We start from the raw sequence: 14,541 nt of genomic DNA, 5'->3' as shown, positions 1-14,541 counted from the left end.
TTTTGTCATGGAATACCTTGGTTTCTCCATGACAATTGAGAGTTTTGCTGGGTATAGTAGCCTGGGTTGGCATTTATGTTCCCTTAGGGTCTGTATGACTTCTGCCCAGGTTATTCTGGCTTTCATGGTCTCTGGCAAGAAGTCTCATGTAATTCTGATAGGCCTGCCTTTATATGTTACTTGACCTTTTTCCATTACTACTTTTAATATTCTTTCTTTGTTTAGTGCACTTGGTGTTTTAATTATTATGTAGTGGGAGGAATTTCTTTTCTGGTCAAATCTATTTGGAGTTCTGTAGGCTTCTTGTGTGTTCATGGGCATCTCTTTAGGTTAGGGAGGTTTTTTTCTGTAATTTTGTTGAAGACATTTACTGGCCCCTTAAGTTGGAAATCTTCACTCTCTTCCATACCTATAATCCTTAGGTTTGGTCTTCTCATTTTGACCTGTATTTCCTGGATACTTTGGGTTTGGAGCTTTTTGCATTTTGCATTCTCTTTGACTGTTGTGTCAATGCTTTCTATGATATGTTCTGCATCTGAGATTCTCTCATCTATCTCTTGTATTCTGTTATTGATGCTTGCATCTATGACTCCCAAGTTATTTCCTATGTTTTCTATGTCCAGAGTTGTTTCCCTTTGAGATCTCTTTATTGTTTCTACCTCCATTTTTAGATCCACTGCATTTTTAAGTTTGTATTTTTTTTGTTGTTGTTTTTTGGGTTTTTTGGGATTTTTTTTTAAACCATGTATTTCCAGCATTTCCATTTGGTTGATTTCAGAGTCTACATTTTTTTTTTATTCGACATAATTTATTTACATTTCAAATGATTTCCCCTTTTCTAGCCCCCCCACTCCCCGAAAGTCCCGCAAGCCCCCTTCTCTTCCCCTGTCCTCCCACCCACCCCTTCCCACTTCCCCGTTCTGGTTTTGCTGAATACTGTTTCACTGAGTCTTTCCAGAACCAGGGGCCACTCCTCCTTTCTTCTTGTACCTCATTTGATGTGTGGATTATATTTTGGGTATTCCAGTTTTCTAGGTTAATATCCACTTATTAGTGAGTGCATACCATGATTCACCTTTTGAGTCTGGGTTACCTCACTTAGTATGATATTCTCTAGCTCCATCCATTTGCCTAAGAATTTCATGAATTCATTGTTTCTAATGGCTGAATAGTACTCCATTGTGTAGATATACCACATTTTTTGCATCCACTCTTCTGTTGAGGGATACCTGGGTTCTTTCCAGCATCTGGCAATTACAAATAGGGCTGCTATGAACATAGTAGAACATGTATCCTTATTACATGGTGGGGAGTCTTCTGGGTATATGCCCAGGAGTGGTATAGCAGGATCTTCTGGAAGTAAGGTGCCCAGTTTTCGGAGGAACCGCCAGACTGATTTCCAGAGTGGTTGTACCAATTTGCAACCCCACCAGCAGTGGAGGAGTGTTCCTCTTTCTCCACACCCTCTCCAACACCTGCTGTCTCCTGAATTTTTAATCTTAGCCATTCTGACTGGTGTAAGATGAAATCTTAGGGTTGTTTTGATTTGCATTTCCCTAATGACTAATGAAGTTGAGCATTTTTTAAGATGCTTCTCCGCCATCCGAAGTTCTTCAGGTGAGAATTCTTTGTTTAACTCTGTACCCCATTTTTTAATAGGGTTGTTTGGTTTTCTGGAGTCTAACTTCTTGAGTTCTTTATATATATTGGATATTAGCCCTCTATCTGATGTAGGATTGGTGAAGATCTTTTCCCAATTTGTTGGTTGCCGATTTGTCCTCTTGATGGTGTCCTTTGCCTTACAGAAACTTTGTAATTTTATGAGGTCCCATTTGTCAATTCTTGCTCTTAGAGCATACGCTATTGGTGTTCTGTTCAGAAACTTTCTCCCTGTACCGATGTCCTCAAGGGTCTTCCCCAGTTTTTTTTCTATTAGCTTCAGAGTGTCTGGCTTTATGTGGAGGTCCTTGATCCATTTGGATTTGAGCTTAGTACAAGGAGACAAGGATGGATCAATTCGCATTCTTCTGCATGCTGCCCTCCAGTTGAACCAGCACCATTTGTTGAAAAGGCTATCTTTTTTCCATTGGATGTTTTCAGCCTCTTTGTCGAGGATCAAGTGGCCATAGGTGTGTGGGTTCATTTCTGGATCTTCAATCCTGTTCCATTGATCCTCCTGCCTGTCACTGTACCAATACCATGCAGTTTTTAACACTATTGCTCTGTAGTATTGCTTGAGGTCAGGGATACTGATTCCCCCAGATTTCCTTTTGTTGCTGAGAATAGTTTTAGCTATCCTGGGTTTTTTGTTGTTCCAGATGAATTTGATAATTGCTCTTTCTAACTCTGTGAAGAATTGAGTTGGGATTTTGATGGGTATTGCATTGAATCTGTATAGTGCTTTAGGCAAAATGGCCATTTTAACTATATTGATTCTACCGATCCATGAGCATGGGAGGTTTTCCCATTTTTTGAGGTCTTCTTCCATTTCCTTCTTCAGAGTCTTGAAGTTCTTGTCATACAGATCTTTCACATGTTTGGTAAGAGTCACCCCAAGATACTTTATACTGTTTGTGGCTATTGTGAAGGGGGTCATTTCCCTAATTTCTTTCTCAGCCTGCTTATCCTTTGAGTATAGGAAGGCCACTGATTTGCTTGAGTTGACTTTATAACCTGCCACTTTGCTGAAGTTGTTTATCAGCTGTAGGAGCTCTCTAGTGGAGTTCTTTGGGTCACTTAGGTAGACGATCATGTCGTCTGCAAATAATGATAGTTTGACTTCTTCCTTTCCAATTTGTATCCCTTTGACCTCCTTATGTTGTCGAATTGCCCGAGCTAGTACCTCAAGGACAATATTGAAAAGATAAGGAGAAAGGGGGCAGCCTTGTCTGGTCCCTGATTTCAGTGGGATTGCTTCAAGTTTCTCTCCATTTAGTTTGATGCTGGCTACCGGTTTGCTGTATATTGCTTTTACTATGTTTAGGTATGGGCCTTGAATTCCTGTTCTCTCCAAGACTTTAAACATGAAGGGATGCTGAATTTTGTCAAATGCTTTTTCAGCATCCAATGAAATGACCATGTGGTTTTGTTCTTTGAGTTTGTTTATGTAGTGGATTGTATTGATGGATTTCCGTATATTGAACCAACCCTGCATTCCCGGGATAAAGCCTACTTGATCATGGTGGATGATCGTTTTGATGTGTTCTTGGATTCGGTTGGCAAGAATTTTATTGAGTATTTTTGCATCGATGTTCATAAGGGAAATTGGTCTGAAGTTCTCTTTCTTTGTTGGATCTTTGTGTGGCTTTGGTATCAGCGTAATTGTGGCTTCGTAGAAGGAATTGGGTAGTGTTCCTTCTGTTTCTATTTTGTGGAATAGTTTGAAGAGTATTGGTGTTAACTCTTCTTTGAAGGTCTGGTAGAATTCTGCACTGAAGCCATCTGGTCCTGTGCTTTTTTTGGTTGGAAGACTTTCTATGACTCCTTCTATTTCTTTAGACATTATGGGACTGTTTAGATGGTCTAGTTGGTCCTGATTTAATTTTGGTATTTGGTATCTGTCAAGGAAATTGTCCATTTCCTCCAGATTCTCCAGTTGTGTTGAGTATAGGCTCTTGTAGTAGGATCTGATGATTTTTTGGATTTCCTCAGTTTCCGTTGTTATATCTCCCTTTTCATTTCTAAGTTTGTTAATTTGGATACTTTCTCTGTGCCATTTGGTCATTCTGGCTAAGGGTTTATCTATCTTGTTGATTTTCTCAAAGAACCAGCTCCTGGTATTGTTGATTTTTTGTATGGTTCTCTTTGTTTCTACTTGATTGATTTCGGCCCTGAGTTTGATGATTTCCTGCCTTCTACTCCTCCTGGGCGAAATAGCTTCTTTTTGTTCCAGGGCTTTCAGGTGTGTCATTAAGCTGGTAATGTATGCTCTCTCCATTTTCTTTTTGGAGGCACTCAGGGCTATGAGTTTTCCTCTTAGCACTGCTTTCATTGTGTCCCATAGATTTGGGTATGTTGTGTTTTCATTTTCATTGTGTTCTAAAAAGTCTTTAATTTCTTTCTTTATTTCTTCCTTGACCAAGGTATCATTGAGTAGAGTATTGTTCAGTTTCCACGTGTATGTGGGCTTTCTGTTGTTTCTGTTGCTATTGAAGACCACTTTTACTCCATAGTGATCAGATAGGAGGCATGGGATTAGTTCGATCTTCTTATATTTGTTGAGGTCTGTCTTGTGACCAATTATATGGTCGATTTTGGAGAAGGTACCATGAGGTGCTGAGAAAAAGGTATATTCTTTTGTTTTAGGATAGAATGTTCTATATATATCTGTTAAATCTAATTGGTCCAAAGCTTCAATTAGTTTCATTGTGTCCCTGTTTAGTTTCTGTTTTCCTGATCGGTCCATTGAGGAAAGTGCAGTGTTGAAGTCACCCACAATTATTGTGTTAGGTGCAATGTGTGCTTTTAGTTTTAATAAAGTTTCTTTTACGAAAGAGGGTGCCCTTGCATTTGGGGCATAGATGTTCAGGATTGACAGTTCTTCTTTTTGTATTTTTCCTTTGACCAGCAAGAAGTGTCCCTCAGGGTCTCTTTTGATGACTTTGGGTTGAAAGTCAATTTTATCTGATATTAAAATGGCTACTCCAGCTTGTTTCCTGAGACCATTTGCTTGTAAAATTGTCTTCCAGCATTTTACTCTAAGGTAGTGTTTGTCTTTGACCCTGAGGTGTGTTTCCTGTAAGCAGCAAAATGTAGGGTCCTGTTTACGTATCCATTCAGTTAGTCTGTGTCTTTTTATTGGGGCATTAAGTCCATTGATGTTAAGAGATATTAAGGAATAGTGATTGTTACTTCCTATCATTTTTGACGTTATTTTTTAAATTTGAATGCTTAACTTCTTTTGGGCTTGATGAAAGGTTACTATCTTGCTTTTTCCAGGGTGAAGTTTCCCTCCTTGTATTGGTGTTGTCCTCCTATTATCCTTTTTAGGGCCGGGTTTGTGGATAGATATTGGGTAAACTTGGTTTTGTCATGAAATATCTTAGTTTCTCCATCTATGGTGATTGAGAGTTTTGCTGGATATAGTAGTTTTGGTTGGCATTTGTGTTCTCTTAGAGTCTGCATGAGATCTGCCCAGGACCTTCTAGCCTTCATAGTCTCAGGTGAAAAGTCTGCTGTGATTCTGATAGGTCTTCCTTTATATGTTACTTGGCCTTTTTCTCTTACTGCCTTTAGAATTCTTTCTTTGTTTAGAACATTTGGTGTTTTGATTATTATGTGACGGGAAGTATTTCTGTTCTGGTCCAGTCTGTTTGGAGTTCTGTAGGCTTCTTGTATATTCATGGGCATCTCTCTCTTTAGGTTAGGGAAGTTTTCTTCCATAATTTTATTGAAGATGTTTGCTGGCCCTTTAAGTTGTAAATCTTCACTCTCATCTATGCCTATAATCCTTAGGTTTGGTCTTCTCATTGTGTCCTGGATTTCCTGGATATTTTGGGTTACAAGCTTTTTGCATTTTGCATTTTCTTTAACTGTTGAGTCCATGGTTTCTATGGAATCTTCAGCATCTGAGATTCTTTCTTCTATCTCTTGTATTCTGTTGTTGATATTTGCATCTCTGACCCCTGATTTCTTCCCAAGGCTTTCTATCTCCAAAGTTGTCTCCCTTTGAGTTTTCTTAGTTGTTTCTACTTCTGATTTTAGATCCTGGATGGTTTTGCTTAGCTCCTTCACTTGCATGTTTGTGTTTTCCTGTAATTCTTTAAGAGATTTTTGTGTTTCCTCTTTCATGAGCTCAGCCTGTTGACCAAAGTTCTCCTGTATTTCTTTAAGAGATTTTTGTGTTTCGTCTTTCATGACCTCAGCCTGTTGACCAAAGTTCTCCTGTATTTCTTTAAGTGTTTTTTGCATTTCCTCCTTGTTGGCTTTTGTATTCTCCTGGATTTCTTTCAATGATTTTTGTGTTTCCCTTGCAAGGGCTTCTAACTTTTGATCCATTTTCTCCTGAATTTCTTTATGTATGACCTTCATGTGTTCCTGTACCAGCATCATGACCAGTGATTTTAAATCCAAATCTTGTTTTACTGGTGTGATGGGGTATCCAGGACATGTTGGTAGAGAAGAATTGGGTTCAGATGTTGCCATATTGCCTTGATTTCTGTTAGTGACGTTCCTGCGTTTGCCTTTTGCCATCTAGATCTCACTGGTGTTAGTTTATCTTGTCAGTGCTGGACTCACCAGTGCAAGCTGCCCCTTCCCAGTTGGCCTCTGGTGCACAGCTTACCTCCTGCACTGCTTGTAGACAGTGTGCTGCTGCCCAGGCTGTTCCGATCCCAAAGCAGGCACCCGAAGCCTCCTGCTGGGGCCTGCTGGATTCACTGGAGCACCCTGACTTCTCCCAGCTGGCCGCCCGGAAGCCCAGCTAGCCACTTGCAGGACTTGGAGATGTAATGCTGCTGCCCAGACTGATCTGGATCCGGAAGCGGAGAGAGTAGAGCTAAGGGCTTCTGCCTGAGGCCTTGCCCCAGATTGTGTCTGTGGAGCAGATGGAGCCCGTGTGCACTCCCAGGGAGTGAGGGTGTATGCTACTGTGGCCTCCCCTGTGTTCTGCTCACTCCGCTGGGCAGCCGATCTGCCAACCGGGCTGTCGCACACAAGGTTAGCCTGGCCGCCCAGTCCCTGAGTCCAGGCAAAAGCCTGGGAGGCCAAGGTCCGAGCAAAGTTCCCCTAGGGCTATGACTGTTAATTGGGTTTGCCAGGTGACTAGGATGGCGGGCGTGCGCGCCCGCGCTCCCTGAAAGTGCCGGGAGAGTCTGCTTTGCTAACAATCACCTGGGTGGGTTGACTCACAGATGGCCCACCAAGCCGCCCAGTTCTTGGGGTCAGTCCTGTGCCTTTTGGGGCCTGGACCCCCGCTTTGTTAGCCTTAGGCTATGCCTGTTACAGGTCTGCCCGCCTGAGCTCTCTGTCGTCCTGCAGGCAAAATGGTGGCGGTGCGCTCGCAGGCCTGGGCAAAAAACCTCTTGGCTGGGTTGGCGCCCCGATGGCCCCCCGACCCGCCCAGGGCCTGGGTGCAGGCCAACGCCCGTCGGGCTCAGACCACCGTGGTGTTGGCCTAGGATTATGTTTGTGTACCTCAGTCTGTCCGATTCCTGGAGTACGGAACCAAGATGGATGCTCCTCTCCTGACTGGTGGGAGGCCGAGTTCTGAAGTGGCCTCCGTGCAGGAAAGGCGCCGCACAACTGCAGCTGCTTGCTGCCCGGCTGGTCAGCGAAGGTCAGTGGTCGTGGGCGCAGGGCCTAACTGGTCCCTGTGACGCCTTGGTTCCACTGCTGATGGCCCTTCAGCTGGAGCAGCCACTGCTGCCGCCGCCGCCGCCGCCGCCGCCGCCGCCGCCGCCGCCGCCGCCCCAGAGTCTACATTTTCTTCCTAATGTTTCTCTGTTTTTCATTTAACTTTCTCTTCACTGTTGCTGATCTTTTAATCTACTTTACTAATACTGTCACCCAAGATGTCACCAGCTGATTTCCTTTCTCTGCTTTGCTCATCTGCTCACGTGACTCCTCTGTGGATCTTTGACTCTTTCTGAAAGTGGAATTCTGAAATCCTTTTCTTATACTTGAGCCATCTTGTGTCTTTCATTTCATATGCTGAGGAAATGGGAGCTTGTAAAATTTATTGACTGTTTGCTCACTGTGTTTTGTACATCTTTTGGGAAGATTAAGTCCTCCAGTTTGTTTGTTTGTTTGTCTGTTCTGTTTTATGTGCATCTTCTTAGTGCAGCTGTAGGAGTTCTCTAGTGGAGTTTTTTTGGGTCACCTAGGTAGACTATCATATCATCTGCAAATAATGATAGTTTGACTTCTTCCTTTCCAATTTGTATCCCACATTGCATTGATCTGGGTTTACTACTTAGGACAAAAGCTGACTATAGTAACCAAGAACTATTTGATGGTAGTCTATAGTAACAGATACTAGGTACTTCAGTTATGTCCCTGCTACAGCAGTTACAGACCCTGCAGGTGGCATGGGGAAAGCATAGTTTATAATAGGTTGTTAGATTTGAGGGTATTAACAAGTAAAATGAGACGGGAAAGGGAAAAGGAGGGCAAATACAAATCAAGAAGGGAAGTATGAATTACAGACCAGGTGCACACACTGCAAAGTCACAAATGCTTGTTAGTCAAGACAGAGATTATACAAAATGACTGAACAACTGAAATATAGATTTTTAAAAAATTAATTAAATAGAAAATATAGTATCTATCAGTATTTCTTCTAGACACACACACACACACACACAGATGATTTCCCCAACACTAACATTTCGTTTCATAGTTACCTGGAGAGAAGGCATATCGTCTCAAGAATGTAAACTAGGTGGTGTAGTGTGTATTCACTCTCGAGAGGATCTTCATAATCACACTCAGGTTTCTGTAGTGGCTCCTCAGTCCGGGCCCCATGCCAGCCACTGAAGCCTTGTCTGTTATGCTGAGGAGCAGAGTTTTCTGAGCCTTAGCTCAGATGGGCTGAAAAAGATGCTCCTATGCAGGTGTGCTCACGTTCACTGCTGAGTGTTCTCTTCCAAACTCCATCCTAGTTGCTTCCCTTCCAAATGCTACACAGTCCTTGCCTAAGAAAAGCCTCTGCCTATTCTGCTGGGTATGTCATACTTCTTGTGCTTCACGGTGTTATGGTGAAGATGCTGTCTTCCTTGCCTTCTTCAGTTCCATTCACCCCTGGGTAGTTGTGGAGATTCTCTGCACTGGGCTGCCATACAGCACTTCTACCAGTGTCTGTGGCCAGTACCACCCTACCTGTCTATCTGCTCAGATGTGCAGAGCTTGTGGTCACTCACTGGCCACTCAGCCTTTCCCTTGCTACCAGTTTCTTACACTACCCTGTCGGAAGGAAGGACAGTCCTTTCTTGTCAGCTCCCACTCTCCCCATACCCAGTATGGACCCAGTGGGTGTGGCTAGATGCCCATGGCTGCTTCCCTTGTAGGTTTCTTCTCTGAGAGAATTTTGCTGATCTCTTTTCTTGTTTGTTTTGTTTTTCAAGGCAGAGTTACTCTGTGTACCTCTGGCTGTTCTGGAGCTCACTTTGTAGACCAGGCTGGCCTAGAATTCACAGAGATGCACCTGCCTCTGCAGCTCGAGTGCTAGGATTAAAGGAGTGCACCACACAACCTGGAAATTTTGTGCCGTGTTTCCTCCACACTTCTTATTTGACTTCATAATCCCTCTATGTACTTATAATGTTCTGTGACTTTCTCCTGTTAAGGATAGAATCTATTCTTTCCTACCATGACATTTATATGTGTGTACACATATAGAGGCCTGGATTAATGTCAAGTCTGTTGTTGTTACCATTGTGGTTGTTTACTGAGCTTAGAACTTAATGTAAGGCCTGATACTTGCTAGGAAAACATCTATCACTCAGTGTCCAGCCCCAAATCAGACTTTCTGCTTTAATTGTTTCCACTTTAGTTTTTTTTTTCTTTCCCCCCCACCCCCCCAGACAGGGTTTCTCTCTGGCTGTCCTGGAACTCACTCTGTAGACCAGGCTGGCCTCGAACTCAGAAATCTGCCTGCCTCTCCACTTTAGTTTTTGAGATGGTATCTCTTACTGCACTGGAACCCACTGACTGGCTGGCTGGCCAGTGAACATCATTAATATACAGTCTCTGCCCTCCAGGACAGGTTTACAGATGCCTGCTGCTGTTTGTAGGTTTAGATGGATGTTGGGACTCTTCACTCAGATTCTCATGTTTGTGTAGCATTGCTGCGCCATCTTCTCAGCCCCTCTTATCCTAACTTATACCCCAAGAGATCTCCCGAAGGCAGAACCACCTTCTTACATTATCCTAATTTTTCGCAGGGGTTTGCTGAAATACTGTATTATCTATGGTGACTTCCAATTTCACTCTGCATGAACTATTACTTTTACTGCTTTCTTTTCTTGAAGTCATGATTTAAAGAAAGAATTCATTTATCCATTTCACAGCTTATCTTGTGTCTATTTTAGTGTGTGAGTTCAGGAAGAAAAGAATTTTTGCTTTATTGGCATGTAGTGTGTGTTCCATAAAATTAATTACTGAGTAAATTAGTTGCAATAATTAATACTACAATAAGTAATCACTTCTTTTTACATTATTATCAATGCTTAAATTTGTTTACTTTTATTTACAAGTATATGCTTCCAGTTGTAGAAATAAAAATCATGCCTGGTTTCTTTGATTTCTTTGGCCATCACAGTAATTTTATGTTCAGTGATTAACCTACCCAGTGATCTTCAGCCAGCACTTGTCTTTGTTGTTTTTATAAGTCTAGGCATTACTTTGCAATTCCATGTTTGAAAATAAAACAAACAAAAACTTTGAGCTTTCTGTATTTCCTTGGACAAAATGCAGTTTCACTATTGTAATTTAAGAATAAAGAAGTAGTAGTCCAAAATGAGTCATATCAATTATCAGAGATGCCCTTTTTAAGTTGTTACCAAGCCTTACAAGACTAGTCCTAATCTACTCAGGGAATATGGAGAGAATGTGAATACAGAGGAGTTAGGTGCTCAGTACTGTGTACGTGCTTCACTCAGGCCCACGAATGTGTCATTGAAGTGTAGAATATGTAGAGTCCTTCCCATCCCACTAATGAGTTAGACTTTCTGTCATGGTGGACTTGCCCTCTCCATGCTTGTCAGCACACGCTCACCCCTCCCCCTACAGACTGCTAGCCTGCAGTGACTTCTGCATTTCACTTTAGAATTGTAGGACTATGGTATCAGTCTCCAGGAATTCACAGCAGCATATCAGATTCTTGTTAAAGTTGGTAGTTTAGCCACAGCAGTTCTGGTAGATATGTGAATGTGTCAATGTGCAGCAAATTTTTTCAGCAAGGCAATGTAATTACAAAGAACAATGATAGACATACACAAGTCTAAAATAAATAAATAAATGAATGAATGAATGACCTAAAACAATGATAAATTTTGATTTTCAAACAAATAATAGCTTAGTAATAATGATCTCTATATTATATTCAAATTCATAAAACACTATTTGCCAATACTGTGTAGATTATTTTGAGAGCATAATAAAATCATGATTAGCCCAGTTCTAATGAATGAGCCGATTGTATTCTTGCTGTCTGTTATACAGACACTCAGAAACATGACTTGCTAATAGTGGCCTACATATCTTATGTAGATGTCTGTGGTGGAGCTGCTTCAGCTGCTCTTGGTTGTGTTCTGACACTCTTGGGATCGTGGTGGTGGTGGTGGTGGTAGTTGTGGAGGAGGAGTCAGTTGTACTTTTCTTGCTCTGTCTGACATTCTAGAGATGGCAGTGGTGTTGGAGTGAGTTGTTTTCTTGCTCTGTTTTCCTCCTCAACTTCTATCAGATTTCATTTTTTATCACAGTAAAAACTTCTATTTTTCTTTCTATTCTAAAACTTTTTTCTTTTTCACAGATGGTAAAGTTGAAGGAAGTTTATGAAAGAGCAATAAAAGTCATGCGTAAAATTAAACAACATGTTCTTAGCACATGAAATAAATGAGCTGCTTTTTCATGATAGGTTAATATAAAAATACAATTTAATTTTTATGACACTGATATTTTTGTAGATAAACACTGTTACAGCAACAGCATTTAGTATTCATTTTCAGAGGAAATTGCTAGGTCTCAAAAGATTTAAGTATTTCAGAAATCTGACTATATGCTCATCCTATAGATCATGAATAGAAAAATTTGCAAAACATTTTATCCTATAACAATACATTTGTTTTCCTTTTTGAAAGATTGAAGTCTTTTTGATCTATAATGAAAACTTTGTGTCTACCTTATCAATAGTTATACTGTCATATCTGATCTTAACATCTAAATACATACAGCAAGAAAAGTTTCTAGATTCATTTGTACATTTTAATGAATTGTTTGTGTTCTATATGTAAACTGTCACAGCATGAAATCAATTTTCTGCCTTGATTCATCCAAAATCTAGAACTTCTGTCACACTAATATTATAATTAAAAACATTAATAGTGACGGCAACTTAAAAAGCATACCTTGCTTTTTGGTAATTTGGCGTATTTCTGTGAGTGCATGGGACTTCAAGAACCTTCAATCCACTAATAAATTTATTAACTCAAACTCAAAAGAAGTGAAAAGTCTCTCTTTCTTTCTCTCTCCCCATGGTCAGTCTGCTAAAATAGATTATTCATGCTTATTTGATTCAGGTAGGCTTTTGCAAGCTTCCCTACCAGGCCTGGGAATGTGGTACATTGAGGCCTTTTCAGAGGCTTCTGACATAGACCAAGCTTTTATTGCATGGTGTTTTATTATAGCCAAATCCTAGTCTCCACCCAGTTTGTAGGCACTCAGCTTATTCTTTTGAATCAGGAAAGGTTATCACCTACCTTAATCCATGCAGTAGCATGGATTAAGGACACCAGTGTGCCCCAGGATTCTCAAAGAGGATCCTGGAAACTTTTGGTTTCTTCTTTTTTGCTGTCTTTACTAAATTCTATTGGGCCTTAGGGGGATTTGCATCTGAAATGGGCAACCTGGTGATTTTCTCAATGAAGACATCAGATCAAAGTTCAGTTAGTCAAGGCCTTTCTGAAACATTAAGAGGGTTTGGACTTACACAATAAAAAGATGAGCTCTCACAGAGATTGCAGTAAAAACATTCTGAACTATAATCCGGATAAAGAATCAATTATAGGCCAAAGAACAGGCCTTGTTTAAATTGCTTCAGACTAATAACTTTACATTTAAAAATCTGTACACCGTATTTTTAAGAAACCTATTTTAATGTCATATAATTTATTTGTCAATACTTTTCATAATAAATGGAGAATTTGTGCCTTAGGAACCATAATTCTACACATACTATTATTGCATTGAAAAGATTAGATTGAAGCCAACTAATAGATGCCTTTCTTTAATGAAAATAAATAGTACCTTATGGAGAGATTCACATTCATTTTATTTAGAAAATAAATGTCACACCCACAGACTCAATCTAGGAAAAAATGCTTCTTTTAGACTTCAGGATGTTTTATTTCATGTGACTGTATAATTTGGTGTTTATAGGAATTTAATTTAAGAATATGAATCATTGAAATTTTAAATGCAAATAGCTAGTGTCAAGCAAACATATGCTTATCTAAATTAAAAAAATTGTCACTCTGTAAGCTAAGAGCCCACTGTGAGTTCTCATGTTTCTGCAGAGATACTAGTTGTGTTGAACATCTCCAAGTTTGTCAGTTTCTTAGCATTCAACAATGGTAAAGGACTCAGTAAAGATCAAATCAGAGCTTTTACCAGAAGCTGTTGCCAGGTGGAATTTGTTAATAGTTTAACTTTATGTAGAAGGATATGGACTCAGGGAATGCATTCATTAAAATCAGCCTAGATTCCATTCAGAACAATTGTTAATAGACATTTTACTGACATATGTAAATAAATTCAGTGTCAGTAGTCATTCGTTTCCTAAGAGAAAGATGGTTTCTTGGAGAGACTGTTAATAAAGGCAGTCAAGCCATAAAGCAAGGATCATGCCAACTTCCAGTTTCTCACATAGTATCTGTCCATTCTCTCTCATGCACTTGCCTTGATGCTGTTGGGACTCCAGGCACTTCATATAATCAGCTTCATTTAAATTTATGAGAAAAGCTGTGTATGTGTACATATCCTGTGAGCATTTAGTTTTAATATGATGCTCAGTTAAACACATTTAGATACTTGATTTCTTTTGAGGCTTCTAACCAATGAATTAACTTGGCTTAACTTCATTTAGTACTTATCATCTCCTCATTTGATTTGTCATTAAAAATTGAGCTGCTATCCATGATTTAAGAATTATGTATATTAAATTTCTAACATAGAAAAAGAGATGTACAGAATAGTTTAAAATGAAAGAGGTATATGAATTATTATAAACATAGGAATCATTAAAAGAAAAAACTTGAGAGTAGAAAGTCTAATTCTTAACTGTACTTAGTTTGGCTAATAAAGACGATTGTATGGATCTTTAAGTTTAGTAAATATATTTGTGTCAGCTTTTCATCATTAGCACTAATGTACACGTAGATATGCCATTATTTTGCTTGATGTAAGACAAAGAAATAATAATGTAAAATAATGTTACTTTAATAACCTGCACAATTTTTCAGCAGGTTGGACCAGTCTCATCATCACGATTTGGTCACTATTATGATGTATCCAAAAGGATTCCTCAGGAGCTACTAGAGAGTTCAAAATGGCATGGGTTCTTCCTTCCAGAACATATACCTCCAAGTCTTAAAGGAGAAACCTGGTAAGTCAGTATCACGAAACAGCAAATTCTGATTTCAGATATCAGTAGATTGCATTTTTACCTTAGTTTTGAAGAATATATATACAAAGGTATAGCCCAATAATGCTAGTTTTCTACAAGTATATAACAAATTATAGAAGTATTTTTGTAAACTACCTATTGCTGTGTTTTATTATGTGATAGACCTAGATACCAAGGTAGTTTCAATTCCATTTGATTTT

The 14,541-nt window shown here is 39.8% G+C and overlaps 1 protein-coding gene across 2 annotated transcripts in view; it reads left to right on the top strand.

Moving 5' to 3' along the window:
* Elp4 (elongator acetyltransferase complex subunit 4) overlaps positions 1-14,541 on the top strand; it is a 227,365-nt gene that overhangs the window by 69,028 nt on the left and 143,796 nt on the right. Inside the window, exon 5 of one of the 2 annotated variants that reach the window (XM_052183137.1) lies at positions 14,178-14,320. In XM_052183137.1, the coding sequence (XP_052039097.1) occupies positions 14,178-14,320 (143 nt within the window). The remainder of the gene's footprint in view (positions 1-14,177; positions 14,321-14,541) is intronic. The other variant, XM_052183138.1, reaches the window with a different exon arrangement.

Source organism: Apodemus sylvaticus, chromosome 5, assembly GCF_947179515.1.
Source record: "Apodemus sylvaticus chromosome 5, mApoSyl1.1, whole genome shotgun sequence".
Taxonomy (NCBI): Eukaryota; Metazoa; Chordata; class Mammalia; order Rodentia; family Muridae; genus Apodemus; species Apodemus sylvaticus.
The sequence above is the reverse complement of the archived record's forward strand: the minus strand, read 5'-3'. Positions and strand labels throughout refer to the sequence as shown.